This window comes from Pleurodeles waltl, chromosome 6 (assembly GCF_031143425.1).
Source record: "Pleurodeles waltl isolate 20211129_DDA chromosome 6, aPleWal1.hap1.20221129, whole genome shotgun sequence".
In the NCBI taxonomy this organism is placed as follows: domain Eukaryota; kingdom Metazoa; phylum Chordata; class Amphibia; order Caudata; family Salamandridae; genus Pleurodeles; species Pleurodeles waltl.
In genome coordinates this window covers 1212132278-1212156863 of record NC_090445.1, presented here as the reverse complement: position 1 = coordinate 1212156863, position 24586 = coordinate 1212132278, and the positions used below count along the sequence as shown (strand labels likewise).

The window sequence follows — 24586 nt, the reverse complement described above, 5'->3', positions numbered from 1 at the left end:
CATGAATACAGGACAGGCAAGTGCCATTTTCTAATGTTGGTACACACGTAAAGATTGATAAGTGCATCGTAGTCAAATGTACTCACCTACACAATTCAAATGTCCAAAATACAAGCATGCTCTGTGTACACTGCTGTAGTGTGTTCATGGTTCCTGTTGTCACTCCTTTCTTAAATTTGGGTCCCTTAGGTACCAACCACTGTGGAGGAATGGGAGGAGGCACACACCTGTGTACAGACCCCTTGTGGACTTGGCTACACTGGAGGACTGGCACATCATACTCACCTATCTTCTGGAAAAGGCCACAGTCACAGAGCTTTGTGAACAACTGGAGCCTGATCTGATACCTGTAGCACCACAGCACTCCCACCTCTTGTGTAGGTACTCTCAGTGGTCCATTTCCTGGCAACTGGCTCTTTCCAGGTGACAGTGGGCTTGGCTGCATAATGTTCTCTATTGTTCTTGCAAGGGTTTTGTCTGCCTTGCTGAAACACATGTGCAGCTACATCGCATTCCCTCAGGTAGATGATTTACCCACTGTGAAGGCTGGATTCTATGCAATGGGACATATACCACATGTTATTTGGGCCATCAACGGGACCCATATTGCCTTAGTCCCCCCAGTGCCAATGAACACGTGTACAGGAATCGGAGGAGTTTCCACTCACTTAAAGTCCAGATGGTGTGCCTTGCAGACCAGTAAACCTCCCACGTCACTGCCAAGTATCCAGGGTCCAGGCATGATGTCTGTGTCCTGAGGAATAGCAGTGTCCCACAGCTGATGGCACAAAGGGTGGCTAATAGGTGAGCCTGAGTCCTCATCCAATGTATGTGAGAGCATGCCTTCAGGAGTCATGGCCCATGCCATTGTGAGGGGGCTGATGTGTGTCCCTTACTTCTTGCAGGTTATTCCGGGTACCCAACCCTGTCATGGCTCAGGACCCCTGTTAGGAATCCAAGAACAGGGGCTGATAATAGGTACAATGATGCTCATGTGCATACCAGGAGGATTGTAGAAAGGACCTTCGGGCTCCTGAAGGTTAGGTTCAGGTGCCTCCATCTGACAGGTGGATCCCTATGCTACTCCCCTGAGAAGGTCTGTAGGATCGTTGTCGTGTGCTGCATGTTGCACAATTTTGCCCTCAGACGATAGGCACCCTATCTGCAGGAGAAGGGGGGTGGCAATGCAGCTGTGGCAGCAGTGGACACTGAGGACAGTAAGGAGGAAGAGGATGTGGACAACAGGTCACATTTGATCCTGCATAGCTTCCAATGACACTCTGGTAAGACTGTTAAACTAAACATTTCTACATTTTAGTGTTGTACTGTGAGACTGCAGCATACTGCAAGTCATTCCCTTTGCATCCCACCTGATCGATGCCTTCCCTTATTGCAGATGTTGGTGTTGTTCCTACAGTGTACTACTGTGATGTTTACAGACTGCTGAGACACATTTGTTGTATGGATCAACATGTTACTGGACATTTACACGGGATCATGCAGTTCATTACAGTTCAATACATTGTACATTACCTGTAGATAAAGCACTATTACTGAAGTTGTGTCCAAGGGTGTTTATTGAAAATTGGTATAGAATGGGGAGTGCAATAGCGTGGGGGTGATGGTTGGGAATAGTCCAGTGTAGTGGGCCAGCCTGTTTGTAGCATAGGTTCAGTGTCCAAGGGAGCATAGGAAGGGGACCAACGGCAGTTCAAAGTGGACAAGGTGACACAGTGGAACACAAGGGGGACATTCAGCAGGGCCTCATTTCCTGAGGGTGATCTTTGTCTTGGCAAGTGTCTCTGGTATCTGTCTGGGTCGCAGGGACAGTTTGCGGGGTGGCTCACCTTCTGCAGGGGGGAGGGGTGCTGATGGCCTGTGGGTCCTGTGGCAGGGCCTCAAGTCCACTTGCTGCAGCAGATGTGGACAGCTGGTCAGTAGAATGGCTAGTGGAAGGGGCCAGCTGGTGTGATGTGTAGTCCCTCATGATGTTGGCCATGTCACCCAGCACCCTTGCAATGGGGACCATGGTGGTGTTCAGGGCCTGCAATTCTTTCTTGATCTCCTGGTGGTGTTCCTTGTGAAGCCACTTGTTTTCCTGACCCATCTTGTCCTGGGATTGTTGGTAAGCCCCCAGGACATTAGTGAGTGCCTCTTGGGCAGTCGCTTCTCTGGGCCTGTCCTCCCCCGGCGCACATCTGTCCTCCGACTGTCCCTGGCCCCCTGAACGGTGTGCCTACTGCCACTGACCCCAAGACCCTCATTGTCTTACCTGTGAGGTGTGGAATGGGGTCCCTGTACAGGTGGGCACACTGCTAATTGACTTGTCCTGGGGACAGGGGTCTGGGGACGTTGGGTGGCTGCTGTGGTGTTGGATACTGAGGGGAAGGCTCTGTGGTGGACTGGGTGTGGGCTGGGTAGCCAATTGACCAGTGGTCCTTGATGGGCCAGGGAGTTTATCCAGATCCAGAACTCCAGAGTTGCTGTCATCACTGGGGGCACCTTCTGGTGGGGGACTGGGTAGCCGTGGCACCTCCTCGCCACTGAGATTAGCAGGGGCACCTTTGAGGATGTAAGTGGTATATTATGCTGCATGTCTGTGACATAGTCTGCATCCCTAGCTTCCCCTATATTATTGTTGTTGCCCTGCCATCTTTGTTTGTGTATGGTGATGGATTGTGGGATTGTTAGTTCTCCATGCCGTGCATGCATTGGTGGTGGGTGTACATGCAGGGCTGGAAAGGATGTGCATGCAGTGGGTATAGCATGCAGGGCTTGGCATTCAGGTTTGTTAATTGTGGTAGTGCACTGTGTGGGATGGTGTGGGGTGATGGGTGTCAGTGTGAGGGGTGGTGGAGGCATACAGGTATGGGGGAGTGATAGGTAGTAAATGTTGACTCACCACTGTCCAGTCCTTCAGCAACTCCAGTCAGTTCCTTGGGATGCAGGATTGCCAAGACTTGCTCCTCGCATGCTGTCAGCTGTGGGGAGGAGGTGGGGGTCCACCACCAGTCCTCTGGATAGCGAGCTGGTGCCTTGCTGCTATGGAACGCACCTTCCCCCAAAGGTCATTCCACTTCTTCCTGATGTCATCCTTTGTTCGTGGATGCTGTCCCACGGCGTTCACCTTGTCCATGATCCTCCGCCATAGCTCCATCTTCCTGGCAATAAATATCTGTGCCCCAAACAGCTGTGGCTCTACCCTATTTCCTCGACCATGAACCGGAACTCCTTATCACTGAACCGGGGGTGCCTTTGTAGGGACAAGGGTGTTATGTGGAGTGTGTGTTGTGCTGAGGGTGTTGAGTAATGTGGTGGGGTATGGGGTGTGTGGTGCATGACAGATGAATGGGTGGTTGTGGTGTGTGTGTGAAGTGTTGTCTGTGATTTGCGTGGCTAGCTGTTGCGGTCTTTTCGTGTATGCAAAGGATTGTGGGTGATGTGGGTGGGTGCTTGATAGTGCTGTTGGTGGGTGTGTGGGATGTGTGTATTGGTGTCAGGTGTGGGTTTTTTGTTCTGGCCAATGTTGTCTTGTTTTGTCTTTGGGTGGCCATAACACCAATAGTTTACCGTTGTTGAATGTCCACTGTGGTGATTGGTGGGTCATTATTTGGAGGATGTAGTATTGGTGGCGTAACGGTATGGGTGGTACTACCGACAGTTTATCACGTTCAGTGGGTCTGGCAGATTTGTGGTTGTGGATGTTTTCTGTCTATTTTTTATGTATGTGTTATAAAGTGGCAGATGGGTGTCCGCCTCGGTGGCGGTATGCTGGCGGGAGTCAGTGAGGCGGTGTTCGGTATTTACCGCCAAGGCCATAATGAGGGCCATTATATCTTGTGTGTTTACTAGGACCAGCCAATGATAAAAATCTAAGGCTCTTCTGGTCTGGTATGGTTATTTCTGGAGGACAATGTAACAGTGGCACTGGTTGGATCATTATTCACTACTGGAAAGTCCAATTATGATGAAAGGTCCAGTTCTGATGAAGAGGAGCAATCCATCCTATGACGCGACTGCAGTCACTCTAGGCCCTATTTCAAGTTTTGCAGATAGGAAAGCCAATCTGCAAAATTCCCGACAGGGTGGCTGCTGCCTACGTGCCGGTGTCATTAAGAGTTTCCCGCTAGGTCAGTGGATGGAAAACGGAGTTTCAAACCGCTGGCCTAGTGGGAAACAGGCTACAGCATTGTCCCTGGCTTGTAATTGGGCCGGTGGCAATGCTGTAGCCTGCAGGGTGTACTAGCACCCTCTCTATGTTAACTGTCTTCAAAGCTCACAGTGAACATTGTAATGGTGCTGGCCGGGGGGCCCACACTACCCATGCCAAGTACATTACTTTTGCTAAAGAAGAAATACATTTTAATATACACGACAATGACAACAATCTTTTACAATTGACAACAGTCTTTTACAATGCCCAGTAATCATTTATTATAAATGTAATTTAAAATGACTTACATCTTAAACTCATCATATAATACACACTGACTCTGAACTGGACAATTGTTCTTTATTTCATCAAGCTTGTTGTTTCCACAGGATCGTCCTAAATTTTCAATTTCTTCATTCAAAGTGACCTGGTCAGCAAGAATTACAATAGGTTATGCACATCAACACTTTGAGCGTAATTGTCTAGTTTACAATTAGGGATGCAACACAATACAACAGATAAATCACAATATTAAAGTGTAATCAAAAGAAACCATTGTTTTTCTCCTAGTGGCTGATTGAGCTCTAGCAGACTCTCAACCTCCTCCTGACTCCCCTCTTTAGGATGGCTAGAAAAGTGCCCTAGGTTTAGAGGTAACCTGAATATATTTCCTAACAGTTTAAAATTTGACATAGACTTTAAATCATGTCACTGTGCTTGTATAAAATTGACCAAACCTTGCTCTTGATTGTCCAAAGCATCTGAATATTTCAGTTTCATTTGTTTACTAGGTATTGCAATGTCCCATGATAGCTATATTTTTGGCAGGATGCATAGGACAAATGACAGAACAACTAAAAGACACCGTGATAAATTGTGGCTTGAGTGTAGTACCCAAAGCCAAAAGACCGTACATGGACGTTACTGAAATCCTGTGAGTACCTTATTTGGTCTCAGAAAATGGGTAAGAATACTATGTGGAAATCTCTTATGTACCTTTTTAAATGAACATTTATTGATTTTCATGAGGAGGGAAAAAATAGCATCAAGATAGCATGCCACAACAAAAGCTGCAGGGCTCGAAAAAGCTACTTGACCACTCACTATGCTGAGTTTTATTTTATGAGCTCAAGCTATTTTTAGATCCTACTCACCCCTTCTGGTGAGTGGACAAAGTACAGGTGTTCTGTTCAGTCAGAAACTGAATTAGCAATTAAGATGCCTTTAAATGGTATTCTTGTCACATTGCTTGGTGTTCAGAGACAGAGGTCAGTTTGTCTTCTTGCAATTGAAACACTTTAACTTGTGACTGAAGAGTTCCAAGATTTTGTAAGGTGAACTGTCTGACATATGTGAAATTGTTGGTATCAGATTTTTCCTAACACAGAACATTTATATAACTTAATCAACTTCACAAACATTTCAAAATATATTTCAGACGCTGCAAAAACACATTTTTTGTACTTCTGTGTAATGAAAAAAAATATTTTAATAGGATTAAAAAAAGTCAGAACACTTTATTTGGTGATGTGCAAAGGAGAAATGTTTTCTGAAACCCAATTTTCACAGATGATTGTTAGTACACTATATAGTTTTATCAGTAAAGGGACAAGTTAGTGGGAAGGTTTTTGGGTATTTCTTGGAAATGTACTGTCTCTAAATGACAGTGCACTACCACATCATGCTTTAGTAGTATATTTATTAAAAGTGAGCGTTCACAACGAAACTGAGAAACACTCCTGCCCTGATGCCAAAGATACTAGAAAACTAAGAGGCAAGTCATGCATGGATCATGTTTACCCGATATGTGAGCTGGATTTATTATACATGGAGCAACCAGTTAGTGTATTTAAACAAACAAACGAGGATTTTTTACAGCAGAAATGCTCAGAGCAGGCGTTAAAAGGGGGAACACCATTGTTTACAATGGACCCCTATGTACTGGAGACTTTCTAATTAACCACTAAGGGAATAATAATCAGAACCAGTCTCTTAATTGTCTGAATGCGTAGTTTAGCTTGATTAAAAAAATGCTTGGTAGCCACGAGAGATGCACTCATGATATCTGTTTGAATAGTACTACAAAGATTGTTTGTCTACACTGAAGACAATTTATCTAAGTCTCAAATCTTAGTATCTTTCAATACATCATAATAGTCACACATAGAATGAGATTACAGAAAGACTCACGTGACTGGATTAAGTTGATATGAGATTCTGCCAGAAAATGTGACTTGCAGCATTTCACTAATAGGAGATATTGATCTGGGCTTTTGCGTGATCTCAGCCTCAAGAAAGATAAGACTGTGTCTTTGTAATTATTGGGCATACACACGGACGCAATGGTTACCCTAGTGACTGGAGAGGTTTCTGTAGCCTCAAGTCCTCATTGTATGAAATCCTGTGAGTGCTCTAGTCGATGGGATGCTGGAGGACGTGCTAGATTGGGTTGCTTCATTTGGTCTCAGACAATGGCTAATGTACCATGTGGAATTCGTTGATGTACCTTCCATTAGCAATGTAACTTATTCTATTGTGACTCCAACTGGGTTTTATTAAAACACAAATACTATTAAAAAGCAAGAAACCCTTAAACATTGCACAGTCTCTCTTGATGCACTTTTTGCCACAATCGGAGGGTGACATCCTTTCTTTGGTCCACTAAATAGTGGAAAGTAATGTGCCTAAGGGTATGCTTGATAGTCTTGGTTGTGACATACAATTTTCCATTCACCCATCAAAATACAACAGTTCTTCACAGTACAAGTTATGAACTTTAGCTCATCGAAATTGAAGTTTGAGTACAGGAGGGAATCGGCATTCCTCCTAAACAGCGTGATTCAGTTGAGGTTTATGTGTGTTCTTCTTGTCAAGCTCTTGCAGAAATCGGGATCCGAGTTTTCATAAACAAAGTTTTCTGACTGATTGCTGTTTTAGACTTTTGGTTAAAAGTTCTGGATCCGCTATCAGAGTCTGTAGAAAATCTCAGGAAGTAATTTTTATTTTGGCTGTGCTATGTATTGTAAAGAACTGGGCTGACAGGAGCCCTCCTAGTTTTAGGCAGTGGTGCCTTTCGTTTGTACACCATTATGAATTGGAATTAGCTATGAAGTCAACGTCTGAGAAGATCAACTTTTATTTAATGGGCACCAGCTGGTTAGAAGTCTAGGATGGCTCAGTTTAAAGAACCTTGTAACCAGCTAAATTGTTGTTATTTATCAGTAGGCCTTTATCTTTCGTCTTTCCGGAAATTATTATATGTGCACGATTTTATACTATTAGACTTTTATATTATTGAACTAATGCTTTTGTAATATTGGACTAAGGCTTTTTGTTACAAGCATCTGCATGAACATGTGTTATATCAGTTTTTTTTCCTGCCTGCTTTCCTAATATTTTCTTTTTTAAAAGGCATTTTGGTTTTTAAAGGAAATAATTTTCCATTTTGAGACAAGGTTAAGTGTCAGGGTTTTTACATCGTTTGAACAGAATCAAATTGTGACTTCCATTATGCTCCAATCTTTTACTTTGTGGATACTTTACTAGTATTTTATATATTGAAATTGGGCTATTGGTTGGGGGTGAAAACCCTTTTGAAGCAACAACCTTAATCCTTTTCAGAGATTGTTAAACTAAAAATGATCTGAACTTGACCTGTTAAAATTAACTCAAGATAGGGGGTGCCAAAGAGCCCAGAAGCAAGTTGACCGCTGCTTAACGAGGCTCTGCCGGCCGGGGAGCTAATCCATCTATCCATAAAGCAGAGTTTAGGATCATCCTCTTTGGAGATCACCGCAGGTCTCTGCAGAGGCTGGTTGTGGTGTGGCCCCTTCTTTGTGGTCTGGGGCTGCAGCTACGGCAAAAGATTGGAGCCAGCCCGCATTTACCTCACTTGGACCTAGTGATGTAGATCACGAGCCTACGGGACGATGCTCCTAGAGTTGCTGATCATGTCCCTGCTATCCTCTGCTGTGTGCAACAGTCTGTAAACAAAAAGTGCAGCTGGGTGACTGGCCACAGGGGAGACAGCGCCCAATGCAAGCCGCTGCAGTGAGAGAGGGAGGTGGCCTGAAGAAAAAGCATTTGCGCACCTAGATTATTTTAGCCAGACATCTTCAGGTGAGCACTGCGCCGGGAGAATGGCTGCCTATGAACTGCAGTGTCCCGGCCCTCACAGCGAGAGACGAACTGAAGGGCTGGACTGCCGAGAGAGGTACGGGCCCGAGGTGACACAAGTTGAGGAATGCGCCCGGGAGCGGCATAGTGAGAGTAACCGCGAGCGGGTGGTGGCTGCAGCAGCAGGGTGACCTGACAGAACATCCATTATCTCGTGGAACAAGGAGGGCCACGGATTGACCAAGCCTACACGGCAGAGGTAGGACAACGTGCCAGATCGTGATATAGTGATGCTGGGGATCTTGAAATAACCAGCTGCATCCCAAGAGAGCGGTGCCTTCATCCTCGGTGGGCAAGCGCAGGTGAGGGTGTGCTGACCGGCAGAACCCGTTGGATGGAGCCCCCTGCAGCGAAATGTAACGGGGGCCTAGGCGGGACCAGTGGAGAGATGGCTGTTGCTCCTTCGCCTTGCTGACCACCCACTGGGGCAAACTAGTAGTAAGCAGACAAGGACGGGTGGCAGCGTGGACTAGAGTCCCCCTGTGTAATACCATTGAGGACCCCCTCACAGCAGTGAGCTCCTTCATCCCCTGGGCACCCCTGACAGTGAATGGACAGGAGGGCCATGTGCTACTGGGGTCACAACTGTCCCCGACTGCAAATCTGGAACTGAGTGAAGCTGTTGTCTGCATTGGGCGGGGGTAGGGGGGGCATCTGTATTATACCGTGGAGCACAGCTATCCCCTAGAGTGAACACCTAGAATCTGGTGGTGACCGATACACCAGTTCAACATGGGCAAGGCCCTCAAAAAAAGAGACGGGGATCTGGGAGGCCCCTGGCGCATGCGAGCAGCCAGTGGTGATTCGGAGCATGCATCGCCAGCAACAATGACAATGATACCCACCACTCCCACACTGCAAAACGTACTGTAGGCCATAGCTGCATCAAGAGCAGCATTGGAGGTCACAATTGACACTCTGAGCATAGATCTGGGCCTCTAAGACGATGATCATCGTCGCTTGGCAGAAAGGGTCAGTGCGACGGAACGGGAAGTCTCAGAGACAACCTATGCATTGACACTAGCAGGTGGCTGCATGACATCCATTGAAGCCCACCTAAAGACGCTGGAGAGAACAGCGGAATACGCAGAGAACAGGGCATGACGTAACAATATCAGGTTGGTAGGACTCCCGGAAAAAATTGAAGCTCCAGATATGGTGAATTTTGTGGAAGACTGGCTCAAGAGTGTGGTGGCCCCAGAGGGCCTCCCTCCCTTCTTTGCGCTGGAATGTCCCCATAGAGCACCTGGTACATCATCTCCCCCGGGCACTCTGCCAAGGCCAGCGGCAGCACGACTGCTTCACTTCAAGGATCGAGACTGTATATTACAACAAGCAAGATTACATGGAAAACTGATGGTGGGAAACAGTATCAATATCAATATTTCCTGACTTCTCTGGGGAAGTCCAGTGCTAGAGAACGGCTTTTATCACTGTGAAACAGAAACTCAGGGAACTGGGGATCTCATTTTCCATGCAGCTTCCTACACAACTCCGAGTGGTTTACTACACCTCAGGATGGGCAGGAAATACACGGGAGCATCTTTGGCCCTAACACTCACCAATCAGGATTCCTGGCATACCTCTCCGAATGCCTGGCCACGCACTTCATGGGACCTGCAATGTTAAGGGGGGACTTTAATTGTATCGCAGATACAACATTAGATAGATCACACCCTCCCCTGCCATATGCCCCGATTATCCAGATGGCCAACTTGTACCAAAGCTGGCAAAGGGAATGTGGTCTGATTGACTCCTGGTGAACTCACCACCCGGAGAATAGGGACTACTTTTATTCACCAATGCAGGCCCTGAATTTTTGCATGGACACCTTTTTGTGTTCACCAGATGTACATGAGTTGGCACAGCTGACTAAATACCTGACCAGGACGATCTCAGATTATAATCCATTATAGTTGAGGCTTGAGTGGTCCTGCATCCATTCTTCGATACCCACGTGGCGGCTCCAGCCGGCCCTGTTGGAGGATCAGGCTTTTAAAGACACCTGCCCGAGAAAGTGGTGGCAGCAATCGAGAGACTGCGCTGCTACGACTATAAAGCCTACACAGCACGCACACTCGGAAGGTGACCACAGGAGCTCCCTGCGTGCATGGCTGGCAAATCCTGCACACAGAGGCTCGGGTATGGGTGAACTGAATATGCCCACAGGTCAGGTCATACACACTCAGGCTGCCATTAATAAAGAACTCTACAACTATTATTCTGATCTCTATACAAGCAAAGTCCGACCAACTGAGGTGGACAGCCAATCTCAGAACAAAAAGCAACCACCTTAGAAGGAGCAATCGCGCTCGCTGAAGTGAGAGCTGCCATCGCCAGTATGGCGAGAAATAAAACCCGGGACTGGATTGTCTTCCAGTTGAATTGTATTCAACATACATGACGAAGCTAGGCCCCAGATTAGGCGAGATGTATGAAGAGGCCAAGAAATGTGGTACTCTTCCCGTACCGTCTTGAGAAGCCCTTATTGTCCCTCTCCTGAAACCGAAGAAACCATCCGCTGAGGTCGCCTCTCCCTCTTACCGCCCCTTATCAATGCTGTCGGTAGACTATAAGATACTGAGCAGGATCCTAGCCACGCAGCTATTGCGGCACATGCCACACCTGGTCCTTATAGATCAAGCTGGGTTTATCCCCGGGCGACATACAGTCACTAATATTTGTTGCCTCTTCTCTCTCCTAGATGGGGACACTTACGATAAACAGGAAACGGTGATCTTCACTATTGACTTTGGAAAAGCTTTTCATAGCCTGGAATGGCAATACCTCTATGAAGTGCACCGTAAGTTTGGCCTCGGAGACCAGTTTGTCACCTGGACCGAACTGCTTTATGCCGAGCCCAGGACCAGAGTCCCCACGGGTAGCTCCATCTAAGAGGGCTATCAGGTGGAGAGGGGGACTAGGCAAGGCTGCCCACTCTCTACCCTGCTTTTTGCTCTTGCTATTGAGCCACTAGCCTGTATAGCTAGGAAGGGAAGTGCCTATAGAGGTCTGAGGGTGACGGGACATACCCACTACCTTGCACTGCTTTCAGGTGATTTACTTTTTTGGGAGATGCAGGCGATGCCCTGCGGGGAGGCACGGCACCTATTGGAGAGGTTTGGTGGTATATCCAGGCTCCAAGTTAACTGGCAAAATCTAGCCTATTGCCCCTCGACGGAAGGCAGAGCAGTTTCCCCAGACCTTGATGAACTACAGTGGGAACCGTGTTGCTAGGCTTACTTAGGAGTCCATGTCTACCATAAACGTCTCAACCTACTGGAGGGGAATGTAGAACGGGTACTACGAGGGCTTCGAGGTAATAGGACCTTCTGGGAATCCTTACCGCTGTCGGTTGCCGGGCTGGTTGTGCTACTGAAAATGATAGCCCTACCCAGCTTACTATAATTCTTTGCCACTCTCCCGTTGTGGATCCCAAGAGCTTTTTCAAGGAATTTAACTCTCTCCTGGTTGGATTCCTATGGGGTACCAGCAGGCGGCGGCGACTCCTACGGATACCAGTGGCAGACGGAGAGCTGGCCGTCTCTGACTTTGCGTCATACTATCAGCAGGACAACTACAGTGGCTGACCCAATGGATGGTCTGCTGTACGATGCCCAACAGGCAGATTACCCCCTTTACCCCAGACCTTCAGTCGTTAGCCAGGGATGTCCTTCGTCTGGGTCCCCCAGTTGCATCCAGCCCCACTAAATTGAAGGTGATGCGTAGCTGTTGGCTGCAATATCGTCACAGGTTGAAATGTGTAACGCCTTACGCCCCTGAAATTCCATTACGTTTGATGGCGCTGCCACATGGGGGGGATTGGAGGAGAATTTTGAGTTGGGTGGAAGGAGGAGCGACCTCTATGGGGACCCTGTATGAAGTTGACTCCCTCTTACCATTTGAGGACTTTCAAATTCAATATAATCTCCCCCCAGGACACTTTCTCCTATATAGAGCGGTCAGTGAGGTGGTTACTGAACATTGGAAGGAGGGACCGGCAGAACCGCCCCTCTCGGGAGTATGCCAATATCTGACGAGTGCCACAGGCTCCAATAAAGCAGTGACATGCCTTTATAGGAGAATATGAGTAGCATTATGCCAACCACTCATAACTCCTAAGCAAAAGTGGCAAGAGGACCTAGGCACCTTCATTGCAGACGAAAATGGGGGGGGAAATACTAATCCAGACTCCCAAGGTCTCCAGAAATGCTCGGTTCAAGCTCATAAATATGTATGTCCTGCACAGAGCATACTTAACACCAGGCAGGCTTTGGAGACATTTCGGACTGGTAGAGGCCAGGTGCCCGAGATGGGGCGAAAAAGAGGCAGACTTTTTGCACATGTTTTAGGCTTGTCCAACTTTGCTGGAGTTCTGGGGCTCTGTCATTAACTCCTAATCAGAAGTGATAGAACAGGATGTTCCCTACGTTCCCAGACACTGCTCGTGTTAAGGTGACCAACCAGTTCCAGGATCAGGCACACAGCTCGTCTTAAGGTGACCAACCAGTTCCAGAATCTGGCCTTTTTACTAGCTAAGAGAGAAATAGCGATGACTTGGAAGGTGGCTCGTGGTCCCCAGAAGGAAACACGGAGAAGGGAAGTACTGAAATGGGTGAAGGCAGAGGAGATAGTGAGATACAGAGAAGCTAGACGAGGTCAGGGGATGATGGAAAAAGCCCAGGCTTGGGGTACCCTGCTATATGATTTGGAACATATGGGAGACCTGCCCCGGGGTGAGGCATAATCTCCCTGAGGAACGTAGGACAACCGCTACCACAGGGGCCGGAAAGCTAACTCCCCAACACCTCACGATCATACAGTGGAAGGCCAAGGGAAGGGAAGGGAAGAAAACCCTCCACTGGACAGCCACCACAGCAACGGACATGAGGTACACTGAGACAGCCTGAAACCGATAGGGGCACACAGGGGAGGGGAGGGAAGGAAGAGGTTAGGCAACCCTTTTGGGAATACCAACATTGAGGGATGGTGGGAGGAAAGAGATGCACACCCACACGGGGAATGCAAGCTGCTTTACGTAGATGATACCAACAACAAAGTGCAGGAATTATTCTCTCATACTCAAAATATGTGTGCTCATACCATTGATATGTGCAATGATTACTGAAATCACAACAGCAGCCAATATGAAGTTGCAACGAGCGATGGTCGGTGCTCCCAAGGGGCTTAGAATGTTGTAAACAAAATTAAAAAAAAAGATTTTTTTTTTAATTGCATGGGGGAAAGATTTATGGAAGGGTGTAAGGAAACTAAGGAGTTTGTTGTTTACCTGTCTTTCTTAAGGAGAACCCATTAGTGAGCCGATCGCTGTCCCCCTTCACGCCCTTTAGTGAGGTCATCAGCCCTGGGAGGAATTCCAATTTGCACTCTTTTTTTCCTGGGGCATGGTGCAAACTATTTTGTAATTAACCCACCTTCTTTAGGAATTTGAATGCGCCTGCCTGGGGAAGGAATTTGAAACATGGAAACATGAAATTGTGTACTTTAATTGTAAATGTTTATATTGACTTTGAATAGTGCTCTGTTCCATAGTGTTGAGGCCCAATCTGGTACCATCAGACTGGAGGAAATGAAGTGCAAAACAGAAAAAACTAGACGGCAGACCTTCTCTGTCAGTGGATCCAGGATCTGAAACAACATTCACGTATCTATCAAGGCCTCACAAACCCTACTCAGGAATGACCTAAAATCGCACCTCTTTAAAGAGCACTACATCACAATGCAGTAAGACTTCACTTCTACGAGAACCCTGTGTCTCTCCAACCAGTCATTGGCACTGCAAGGGCCTCCACAGTGGACAAGACAGAATTACATCTATGATTAGAATACCTTCATCCCAGTTATTTTCAAGGAGAAAAATGAATGTACTCCAGAGGCCGGGCTCACATTTCCTCACCTGCCAAAAAAGGGTAACTTAACTGGAAGCCACTGCCATCAGCCAATAGGTCAGGGGAGCCCCAGGTTGAACAAGTTTGGGAACCACTGATCTAATTGTATTCTTGCTATCAGAGTCCCCATCGTTCAATGCGTTGGGTCATCTTGGCTTTTGGATTGCCAAAGATGGTCAGCACAGCTTGCTGATCAGTAACAAGTAAAAGGCTTTCTGTACAGGAATACATGGAAATGTTCACAAGCCCATACCACAGCCAAGCGTTCTTTATCAGGTTACGAGTAAGCATGTTCCATTTCAGACAAACTTCTACTAGCATAGGCCACAATGTGGTATTGAGCAGTGGGCGTCTAGTATGCTGTGCAAGGATGGCGCCTAATCCGACTGGGCTAGCATTGACTACAAACTCTGTACGAAGCTTTGGATTGAAGTATGACATTTCAGTAGCATTGCCAATGGCATGTTTGATTCTCTTGAAACCTCGCTCACACTCTTGTGACCACTAATAGGAAGCAATTTTCTTTGTCAACTCTTATAATGGAGCACTAACTGTGGCAAAGTCTTGTATGTGTCTTGAAAGGTAACTGGCCTTGCCAAGAAAAGACCGTACCACTGAAACATCTTGTGGGAGTTCAGCATTTGCCAGAGCTTGTACTATTGCAGGATCAGGTGTCATACCCCCATCAGAAAAGATATGGCCAAAGAATTTTTGTTTTGACTTGTTGAATTCACACTTGTCTGCATTCAAAGTAAATCCTGCACCGCTGATTAAATGAAACACTTCTGTGAGTGCTCTGTCGTGCTCCTTCTGCATAGCTCCCAAAACTAATATGACATTGTTATAATTACATGCATTCACAATAGGCTGTATCACATGTCGAATTATGTCTTGAAAAGGTTCTTGAGCCGAGGACACACCAAAACTAAGCCTCTTTTATCAAAACAAACCAGCATGTGTAGAAAAGTTTGCAATGTACCTGCAAATGTCTTCAAGTTTCAACTGATGATACCTTGTATTTGAATCAAGGAGAGAAAAGACCCTTGCACCATGCAATTGCTCTATTGTGTCAGTCAATCTGTGGACCTGACTTTGTTCTGCTTCAATTGCCTTGCTTCCCTGACGCATATCAGTGCAGATGCGTACAGCTCCTTTACTGTCCTTTTTGGGCACTACTACTATGGGAGAAACCCACTGTGGTGGCCCAGTGGGACGCTCAATAATATCATGCTTAAGTAACAATTCACATTCTTTTTCAACAGCTTCTTGTAAATGAAAAGTGATTCGAGTAAACAGGCTCTTGAGGCTATACTTTGAAGCACATGGATAGGTGCTTATACCTTTATTTTCTTATGTTTCACTGTCACTACAAATGAACCTTGACTCTTTACTCTTTAAGGGAGTAGATGCAACTCAAGTAAACACTTTGGCCTTCTATGGTATAAGCCATGGTAATGGAGACAGTTCACTGTATTTCTCTTCAGGCATTGTGTTTATCGATGCACCACTGTCAATAATGAAAGATATTGAACACCCAATTATTTTCAACGCAATCCTCGGACAGTGTTTGTATGATTTTGCTGCTTTGGCATGTCGACTTTTGTTGACTGCCATTTTTCTTCACATGTGACCACTCCAACATGTGCATTATTCTTTAAGGTAAACACTGAGATGGCACAATCACTTTTTTCACCTTCACTTGGTATTGAGACGGATGAACTGTTTGACGATGATTTAGATGAGCATCAACTTCATTTAGTATCAGTTTGCCTCAACTGATGTTGCAGCTTGGCCTTGTGGGAGTGCGAACATTGCTTCTGAAACACCCTAGTGGCCATTTTGTCTTCTCACAGTGATACAGTTTATTTTTCCTTTGCTCTACATCCACCGTCACAAACTCTTCTTTCCCACTGCCTTTACATATCTGTCCACTGGCGGGACACTTTCCTTCGTGTGGAAACAAAAATCCACATCTAAAACACAACTTCTTTTTATGTGTACACATTACTTTATGTCCTGTTGCCTTTTGCTTCGGATTACTTTTCACACTCATGACTGACTTGCTCTGAGCACCTCAGGCCTCCATGACAGCAGCTTGTCTCTCACCATGTTCCTCAGCTCTGGCAGCCATTAGCACTCACTCCAGAATGAGTGTTTCTCTCAGCATTCATCATCTGAATGAATCTGACAAGCATCCATCAATAAATCTAAGATGCATAGCTTCTTCATCATTAAAATCATTGAACTTTCAGTGTTTGATGAGTGCATCAAGTGTTTCCACAAACTTATCGATAGTTTCACCAACTCTTTGACATTTTTGACTGAAAACATATCAACGTTTGGTACTGAATTGAACTAGAGATTCAAATAATTTGTAATCTGATGGTACAAGAGTTCTTCATCAGTTCTCAGCATTTTCCTTATGACTTCTTTCACACCAACACCAGCAAGAGTTTTGAGATTCTTGATATTCTTTCTGTTATCAGTCATTTCTGTTGCATCAATTAAATCTTCAAATGTCCCTAACCAAGCAGTGCATCTAGCTCCAATATTTTGCATTTTGGCGGTATCAAAAGGTGGTGGTGGTTTCAGGAAGGCGGCAGCATTATAAACTAGTGTGGAACTTACTGATGTTAAAAATAGAGTACTCTTTCAATTTCATTACTTTACAGATCCCAGAGCTGCAACAACATTTTTGCACGGCTTGTCATCCCCCGAATTGAAACACACACCTTCTTCCAAGGGATCAGGAGCTGGTCACCTCAGTGGCAATAATTGACATCCGAGTCTGTGCTCCCAACATTGTCAGAAGATCTGGGTCCCCACTGTAGAGCCAACTGACATGGCGCTGAGCACACCTGGAGGCAGACAGACACTCCATTTCTTCTCTCTTCTGTAAGACTGATGACAACTCTCTCTTGCATAAACTCCTCCCTGTGCTCTCGGGCCACCAGACTGCTTCATGGCTGGTCCTCTTGGTGCCTTCTGGGATGATTCCTCATGGGTTCCTGGACTTCTGGTCTGCCATTTTTGGGTTTGGGGGTGGGTGTTGGTAACTCACCCAGTTGGGAATGTTGAATTGGGATGTTGGTGTGTGTTAAATGGGACATTTGTTGTTAGTTTTAACACAGACGTCTCACTCTACCCGATCACATAGGCACTCATGGTTTATAGCGCATTAGTTACACAGATACAGTATGCACAGAACATACTCTTCTATAGTGTTTTAACTTGGAGTGTCTAGAGGTTTAATGACCAACACAAAACACACTTGGTTCTTGCATACCCCAACAGGCACCACATCAACTTATGCTTTCTTCAGGAGTTGGACCTGACCGTGCGCGGGTTGGCTAGCCAAGTCACATGTATCCGTCTACTCCAATTATGGAAGGGGATTCACCATATACATTTGAAAAGGGACACCATGACATACGTGTCAGGTGCTTTATGACACACAGGGCAGAATCGTCATCCTGGTCCACTGCCGGGACACTCCACTATTGTAAGTTCTGTATATGGCCCAAATGTAGATGACGTTGGCTTCTCTGCAGAAGTCAGTCGCCTGATAGGTACCATAGGCCTGTATGCAGTGATTTGGGGCAAGGACTACAATGTGATATTAGTTACACGGTTAGAGAATCTTCACTCACGCACTGAAGCTGCCACACAACTATATACACACTCATGCGTGATGATAACCTCGTAGATATCTGGCGACTCAGACAAAGTACTAGCATTGAAGGCATTTGCATTACCTCCACTCACAACACCTGGTCACAAATAGACTACTGGCTAGTAACCAGAGAAGTAGTCACATGGGCCAATAACATTGTGCATCTCCCCAGGATGCTATCAGACCACACACCTGTTCTGCTTGAACTCTCCCTACTAAAGCAGGGTGCGAGGGCCTTCTCCTGGAAATTCCCCCCTACCACACTCGGAGACCAGATATTTAGAGCCCACAATAGAACCACCATAATTAAATACTTTGAACATGACCAACGCTCAGTTGACTTCACTCTACATTATGGGAGGAATTTAAAGTAGTTGTTCCAGGGGCATGCATTGCTAAACAAGCTGTAGTGCTACAGTGCTGCTCAGGCAACTTATACAACTGGAACAGGATATCTTTACACTTGAACTCCAGTACTTTACCGCTGAGAATTCACACACCCTAACATCTCTTAAGGCTAAACTAGAGGATTGTGAAGAGGTAACTTTCAGGTGATGTGCTATCTTGGAAAAGAGGCAGATGCTGGGCATTTTGAGGAAGCAGACAGTGTGGGTAAAACACTTGCCAAACTCCTTCGCAAACCATGGATAAACAACTACATCATGAAACTCATGGATGACCATCCCATCAGGCGACCCACACAGGCCTTGAGGTCATCGAATACACTATGGTCACATTCTACACTGATTTATGTATTTCAGCATTGACACATAAACCTGCAGTCCTGAACTCTTTTTCAACACAATACAGCTCATTAGGCTCAAAATTACACACCTCCACTTCCTAGATGCACCCTTCTTGGTAGAGGATATTATACAGGTCATCCAGGGTATGTCTTGAGATAAAGCACCAAGCATAGATGGTTTAACTGTGGCTTTCTATAAAGAATATGCCCAAATTCTAGCTCCTCATCTCCTGGTTATGTTTGAGGAGTTACTGCTTCGCGGTACACTGCAACCTTCTCCCCACGAGGCTTTGCTACCATACTGAAACCAGACAAACCCTCTCAATAGTGTGCCTCAAACACACTACTTTATATGTTTAATGTGGAAAACAGAATTCTAGCAAAGCTGATAGCCACCTGCTTTCTCCCCTTGCTGCTGGATGTTTTTTCACCCAGATCAGACTAGCTTTGTTCCGGGCCACTTGACAGTGCACCACTTATGAACCTTATTCGCACTTCTTCATATTGATGACCCCCAACTCAGCCTTGCTGTGCTTCTGCTTCATGCCACCAAGGCATTTAATTCCCTGGAATGGCCTTACCATTTTCAACTCCCAACAAGTATTGGGGTCAGTGACTAATCAGATTACTCCTCAATCTGTGGCTCGATTACGTGTCAAGGACACAACTGCTCCTCCCTTCTCAATCTCCAGGGGCACCAGACAGGGCTGCCCTTTGTGACCCATAGTATTTGCCATCACAATGGACACCCTAGCAATTAGACCAAGACAACATCACTCACATTGAGGGGTTGCCTACATCCCCAGATGAATCCTGGTCTCTATGTATGCAGACAATGTTACTTTTTCTGTTCAGGACCCCAGTACAAATATTGCTCCAATAATTCAAGAAATCATACACTTTGGTGGGTATGTCGGGGTAAACATCAATTGGTCTAAATCTATTATTTTCCCTCTTACCCCAGGACTGAAACTTTCAGACTCTGAATACCCTTTAAAATGGGCAGTTGAACCAGTCAGATACCTTGGCATTTGGTTCAGCAATGACCTTGATGACATATGGAAAGTCAACTGCAGTAGGTGTGGTTGGAGGACAGTGCCCGTCTGGACACAGCTGCCACTGTCCATCACAGAGAGAATAGCCATTGCCAAAATGGTGTTACTTTCAAAATTTGTGCACTTGTTTATCAATATCCCACTACCCCCCTTAAGCGTCTTCGGTCTAATCTGCTCACCTTAGCATGGGCCGGCAAACAGCCTGTGTAGCCTGAGGTACAACAACCCTCCCCTTTGAACAGGGTGGACTGTGCGTCCCTGACTTGGACCTTTACTACTACTGTGCACAGGTACAGTTTGTCGATTTCTGGCTGCACCCCTCACTTTTCCCGTCTCACACGGCTCCTGAACATGATATGGTAGCTGCACACCCTCTGAGCGCTGCTCTGTATTTGCCCCCCAAACCACCTCACACTGAAACCAAAACTGTGACTTGCAAAACTCGGATATGGGATAGACTGAGATTGCATGCAGGGCTAGCTTGCTTGTAAGTTCAGAACATACTGTTGATGAGTCAACCTGTGATACCTGCCATTGGTGACCCAGGTGATAAACGATGCCTAAATCATTTAGAACTCCACACAGCATGGAGATGTTCTATGCTCAACTGGGCGCAGGCAGAGGGTGTTGCACACAGAGGATACTTTAGGGCTTCGTAAATATCTCATAGCCACATATTGGGACAACATACCTACACAATTGCAGAGCGACCCCATACATTATCCCGAGGACCATGAAAAGCTCCTGGGCTTCCACACGGCACCTCTAATGCTGTATGCTATCAAAGTAATACAAGCAACAACTGCCACAACACTCCAACTATATGTGTCAATTTTAGTCTCTTCACTTCGAAATGAGTAATTTGCTACAGTTTTAGAGCTTGCTTGAGAGAAGGGGGAGCAGCTAATTTAGATTCATGGTATCTGAAGTTGTTTGTTTTTGTGTTGTTATTGTTCATGATATGATTGTTAGCTACATGAGTCTTTGGACCTACATACAGGGTGAAAATCAATTATGCTGCTATGTTTTACTTGTTACTAAATGCTTAGTCATGTATCCATTATGCGTACATTGATATCCTATGTTGTAAATTACTCCACACTGAAAACGGATGACAGCATGACTGTACCGTTCAATGGGCATGTTTAACACTAATAAAAAGATTTAAACAAAAAAAGAAAGTAGTCAGCCTCAGGGACTGAAGCATATAGGCCCTCATACTCTGCTGAGTGCTTCTTGATGGGGGTTTGAAGTTTGTTGCAGTGCAGGGGAGAGGCAAGTTGACACTCATGGTGTGGTCAGCACTGCTCTGGGAAGGAATGCAGGAGAAAGGAGAAAGCTCAGGAAGATACGCCCTCATGACAGCCTTAGCACTACTCGGGATGTGATCACAGGGTAGTACTGGTGATCAGCTCACTCAGGGAATCACAGGCACAAGAGCAACTTCTGAGCCTGAAGGCACACAGGCCTTCACACTGACACTGAAGTCACTTGCCTGAGATGTCCTACCACAATATTATGCATTAACCTGCAGTAATATCAACTACCACTAGGTTGTCAAGGTAAGCATAAAAAGGTAAGTAACTACTTACTATTTGAACTCAATATTTATATCTTGGCAATGTTTATTTCAGTGGATGCTTATTTTTAGCTTTTTTAATAATTGGTTTTGATGCCGTTTTAAATTTGATTTTTTTCAATTAATTTTAGTTTACTTACTTTTGTGGATTTTTAAATGTTTTCTTGCTTTCCTTTGTTTTTTGCTATGTTATTTTTGTATCACAATATTTGCAACCTTGATATTTCGTCTTACAACCCTTGCCACACCGAATTCTGAATTCAGCGTGGATTAGATTCTTGCTTATGAGAATCACCATAAATGCGATCTTTAGCGTGCTTATCACACCAGATTTTTTGTTTGAAAAATCTTTTGATTGATACATTTTTCAACATTTAACATATTTTTTACCCTGCATTTTCTTAAGGCTAGCATCTTGCTTCTTTCAGCACAGCACTTTACGACTGTACTTCAGAAGCTGGAATCACTTTCTCACCATCATTCAGGGTGTATTTTTTACTAAAAAAAACTAATTATTCAGCCTGTTTTAAGTTATAACCCATTGCCCTCGCTTTGTAAATGCAGCATTAATGGGCAGGATGAGGACACAATTTATAGAGGCTGATCTGAAAAATCTGAAACACCGCCTTTATTTTTGCTACTGTAAATCAAAACCCCTCACTTCATAGTCCGGGACCAGAGAAAAGAAGAATTGCCATCTAAAGGTTAAAGATTAACGTTGCATGGACAGATAGGTTGCTTCATCTTCATATTTTGACTCTATGCCGAAGTAGGAAATTAATATGAGGTTTACTGCTGTAAACTTGATTACTAATTTGCAAAGTAGTTTGTGCTTCCGAGGCGCATGGTTTTAGCACACACAGGAGGGTCGACAGTTAATTGTGCCCTCAACCTCTCGGACCTTTTCTATTTTTTCGGGCCGGATCCAGACTGACCTAACATCATTAAAAGGCAGACTAGTGCGGCTTTGTAAGTGTTTTAGACCAAGTTTGGTCCTAAATTAACCCTTATATCGAATTTTGAGTTCCTGGTGGCTCTTCCGTGCCTGCCTATTCCTCCTGACTCTGACTGGAACGCAAGTGAGACATGGGCAGTGTCTCTCATCTCACACCTATGCTGAGCATTTGCAATGCCTTTCTTGAAGGAAAATACATATTTTACCCCGTGAGACATAATGTTGACATCTTTTTACATTTTGTCCCTGTTCCCTAAATTAGCATTTTATTATGTCCATTGGGGACTTCGTTATCAGATCCATTGCAGGTGACGTTTCCTTTAACCAACAGTTTTTAGGGTCGAGCCTACGAGTGCATGTGCTAGCACACGCATCTCGCTTGCGAGACTGTTCTGTACAATAAAGGGCTTGGAGCCGCCTGCCACTTACCATTTGTTGGTTTGTGTGGCACTCTTCCTTACAGCCTCATAATTCGCCACTGCAGAGTGTAATGAGCCGAGCAGCTCTTGGGTGGCGTGACCTCTTGTTTATTCCTTCCACCGGGATATGCACAGAATGCATCATTTGGCCAGGTATGACCAGAGGCTATAGATAGGGGAATGACTGCACGGGGACTTCCTCCTGAACCATATGCCAAGGTATGTGTCTTTGATTTATGCTGCACTGCCAGTGCCATACAACGGTGCAGGTTTTTCGGTGGCCTCGCTGTCAAGGTCACCACATTGGTGACGACGGTCCCCTGCCTAGTGCCTCGCCTCCAAGATAGCCCGCAGCCCCTGTGTTGCACGTGTGCCAGTCAGAGTGGAAGATGAGGGCCCAAAGTTTACGCCCATCACCGTGCTTCCTGCATCAGGCGCTTTGACATAGACAGTTCTACTTGCAATCTTGTATCTGCCTCCCCCGTGGCCTGCTGACTGTCTCCGTGGCCAACCCAGGAGCCCCATCCCCACATTCATCGGATTAGCTGTGAGCCAAAGCAAGGCACGCAACGCCAGCCCCAGCCACCCTCCCTTATCCGGCCTGTCTGATTAGTACATTGTTTGCGGCAACAGCCTTTCATAACCCTGGACAACTGCTCTGCATTCCTCAAAGTGCATTTGAATCACGTTTTAACATGGCACACTCCGACCAGACTGTCCTGCCTGCTATGCCCTGCACACCCAAGCACAACCTGCTATCTGGATACCATTGCGCACCGTCAAGGTCTGCTACCGCCTGACGTATCCCAGTGAACAGCCTGTCACCATACTGGGCGCTATTTAACATGCTCCCTGTTTGTTTGCAGTCCAGGCGTGAAGGTGACAAGGGGCCTCCCCTGAGATGATGCGCATTTGCCAGCACAACAGCTGTGTGACCACCTAAGGCTTGCGTGGCACGCAATCTAGGCACCACTATTAACCCCTTCGCTGCCAGGCCTTTTCCCTTCCTGTGCCAAGCCTTTTTTTTGCTATTTGGGGCAGTTCGCAGTTAGGCCCTCATAACCCACGCCAAATTTGCGTCCTTTTTTTCCAACATCCTAGGGATTCTAGAGGTACCCAGACTTTGTGGGTTCCCCTGAAGGAGACCAAGAAATTAGCCAAAATACAGCAAAAATTTCGTTTTTTTTAAAAAAAAATGAGAAAAAATGGGTGCAGAAGAAGGCTCGTGGTTTTCCCCCTGAAAATGGCATCAACAAAAAGTTTGCGGTGGAAAAATCACCATCTTCCCAACTTTCAGGAACAGGCAGACTTGAATTAGAAAACCCCACTTTTCAACACAATTTTGACATTTTACTGGGACATACCCCATTTTTACTATTTTATGTGCTTTCAGCCTCCTTCCAGTTAGTGACAGAAATGGGTGAGAAACCATTGCTGGATTCCCAGAAAGCTAAACATTTCTGAAAAGTAGACACAATTCTGAATTCAGAAAGGGGTCATTTGTGTAGATCCTACAAGTGTTTCCTACAGAAAATAACAGCTGAAATAAAATAATATTGAAATTGAGGTGAAAAAAACAGCCATTTTTCTCCATGTTTTACTCTAACTTTTTTCTACGATGTCAGATTTTTTAAAGCAATATACCGTTATGTCAGCTGGACTCTTCTGTTTGTGCGTACATATAGGGCTTGTAGGTTCATCAAGAACCCTAGGTACCCAGAGCCAATACATGAGCTGCACCTTGCAATGGGTTTTTATTCTATACCGGGTACACAGCAATTAATTTGCTGAAATATAAAAAATGAAAAATAGGTATCAAGAAAACCTTAGTATTTCCAAAATGGCCACAAGATAAGGTGTTGAGAAGCAGTGATTATTTGCACATCTCTGAATTCCGGGGTGCCCCTACTAGCACGTGAATT

General features: G+C 45.6%; 1 protein-coding gene across 3 annotated transcripts in view; it reads right to left on the bottom strand.

Moving 5' to 3' along the window:
- Positions 1 to 24586, bottom strand: part of LOC138300760 (polycystin-2-like protein 1) — a 2286574-nt gene that overhangs the window by 432016 nt on the left and 1829972 nt on the right. For all 3 annotated transcript variants that reach the window (XM_069240515.1, XM_069240516.1, XM_069240517.1), the window contains one exon: positions 4462 to 4580. In XM_069240515.1, the coding sequence (XP_069096616.1) occupies positions 4462 to 4580 (119 nt within the window). The remainder of the gene's footprint in view (positions 1 to 4461; positions 4581 to 24586) is intronic.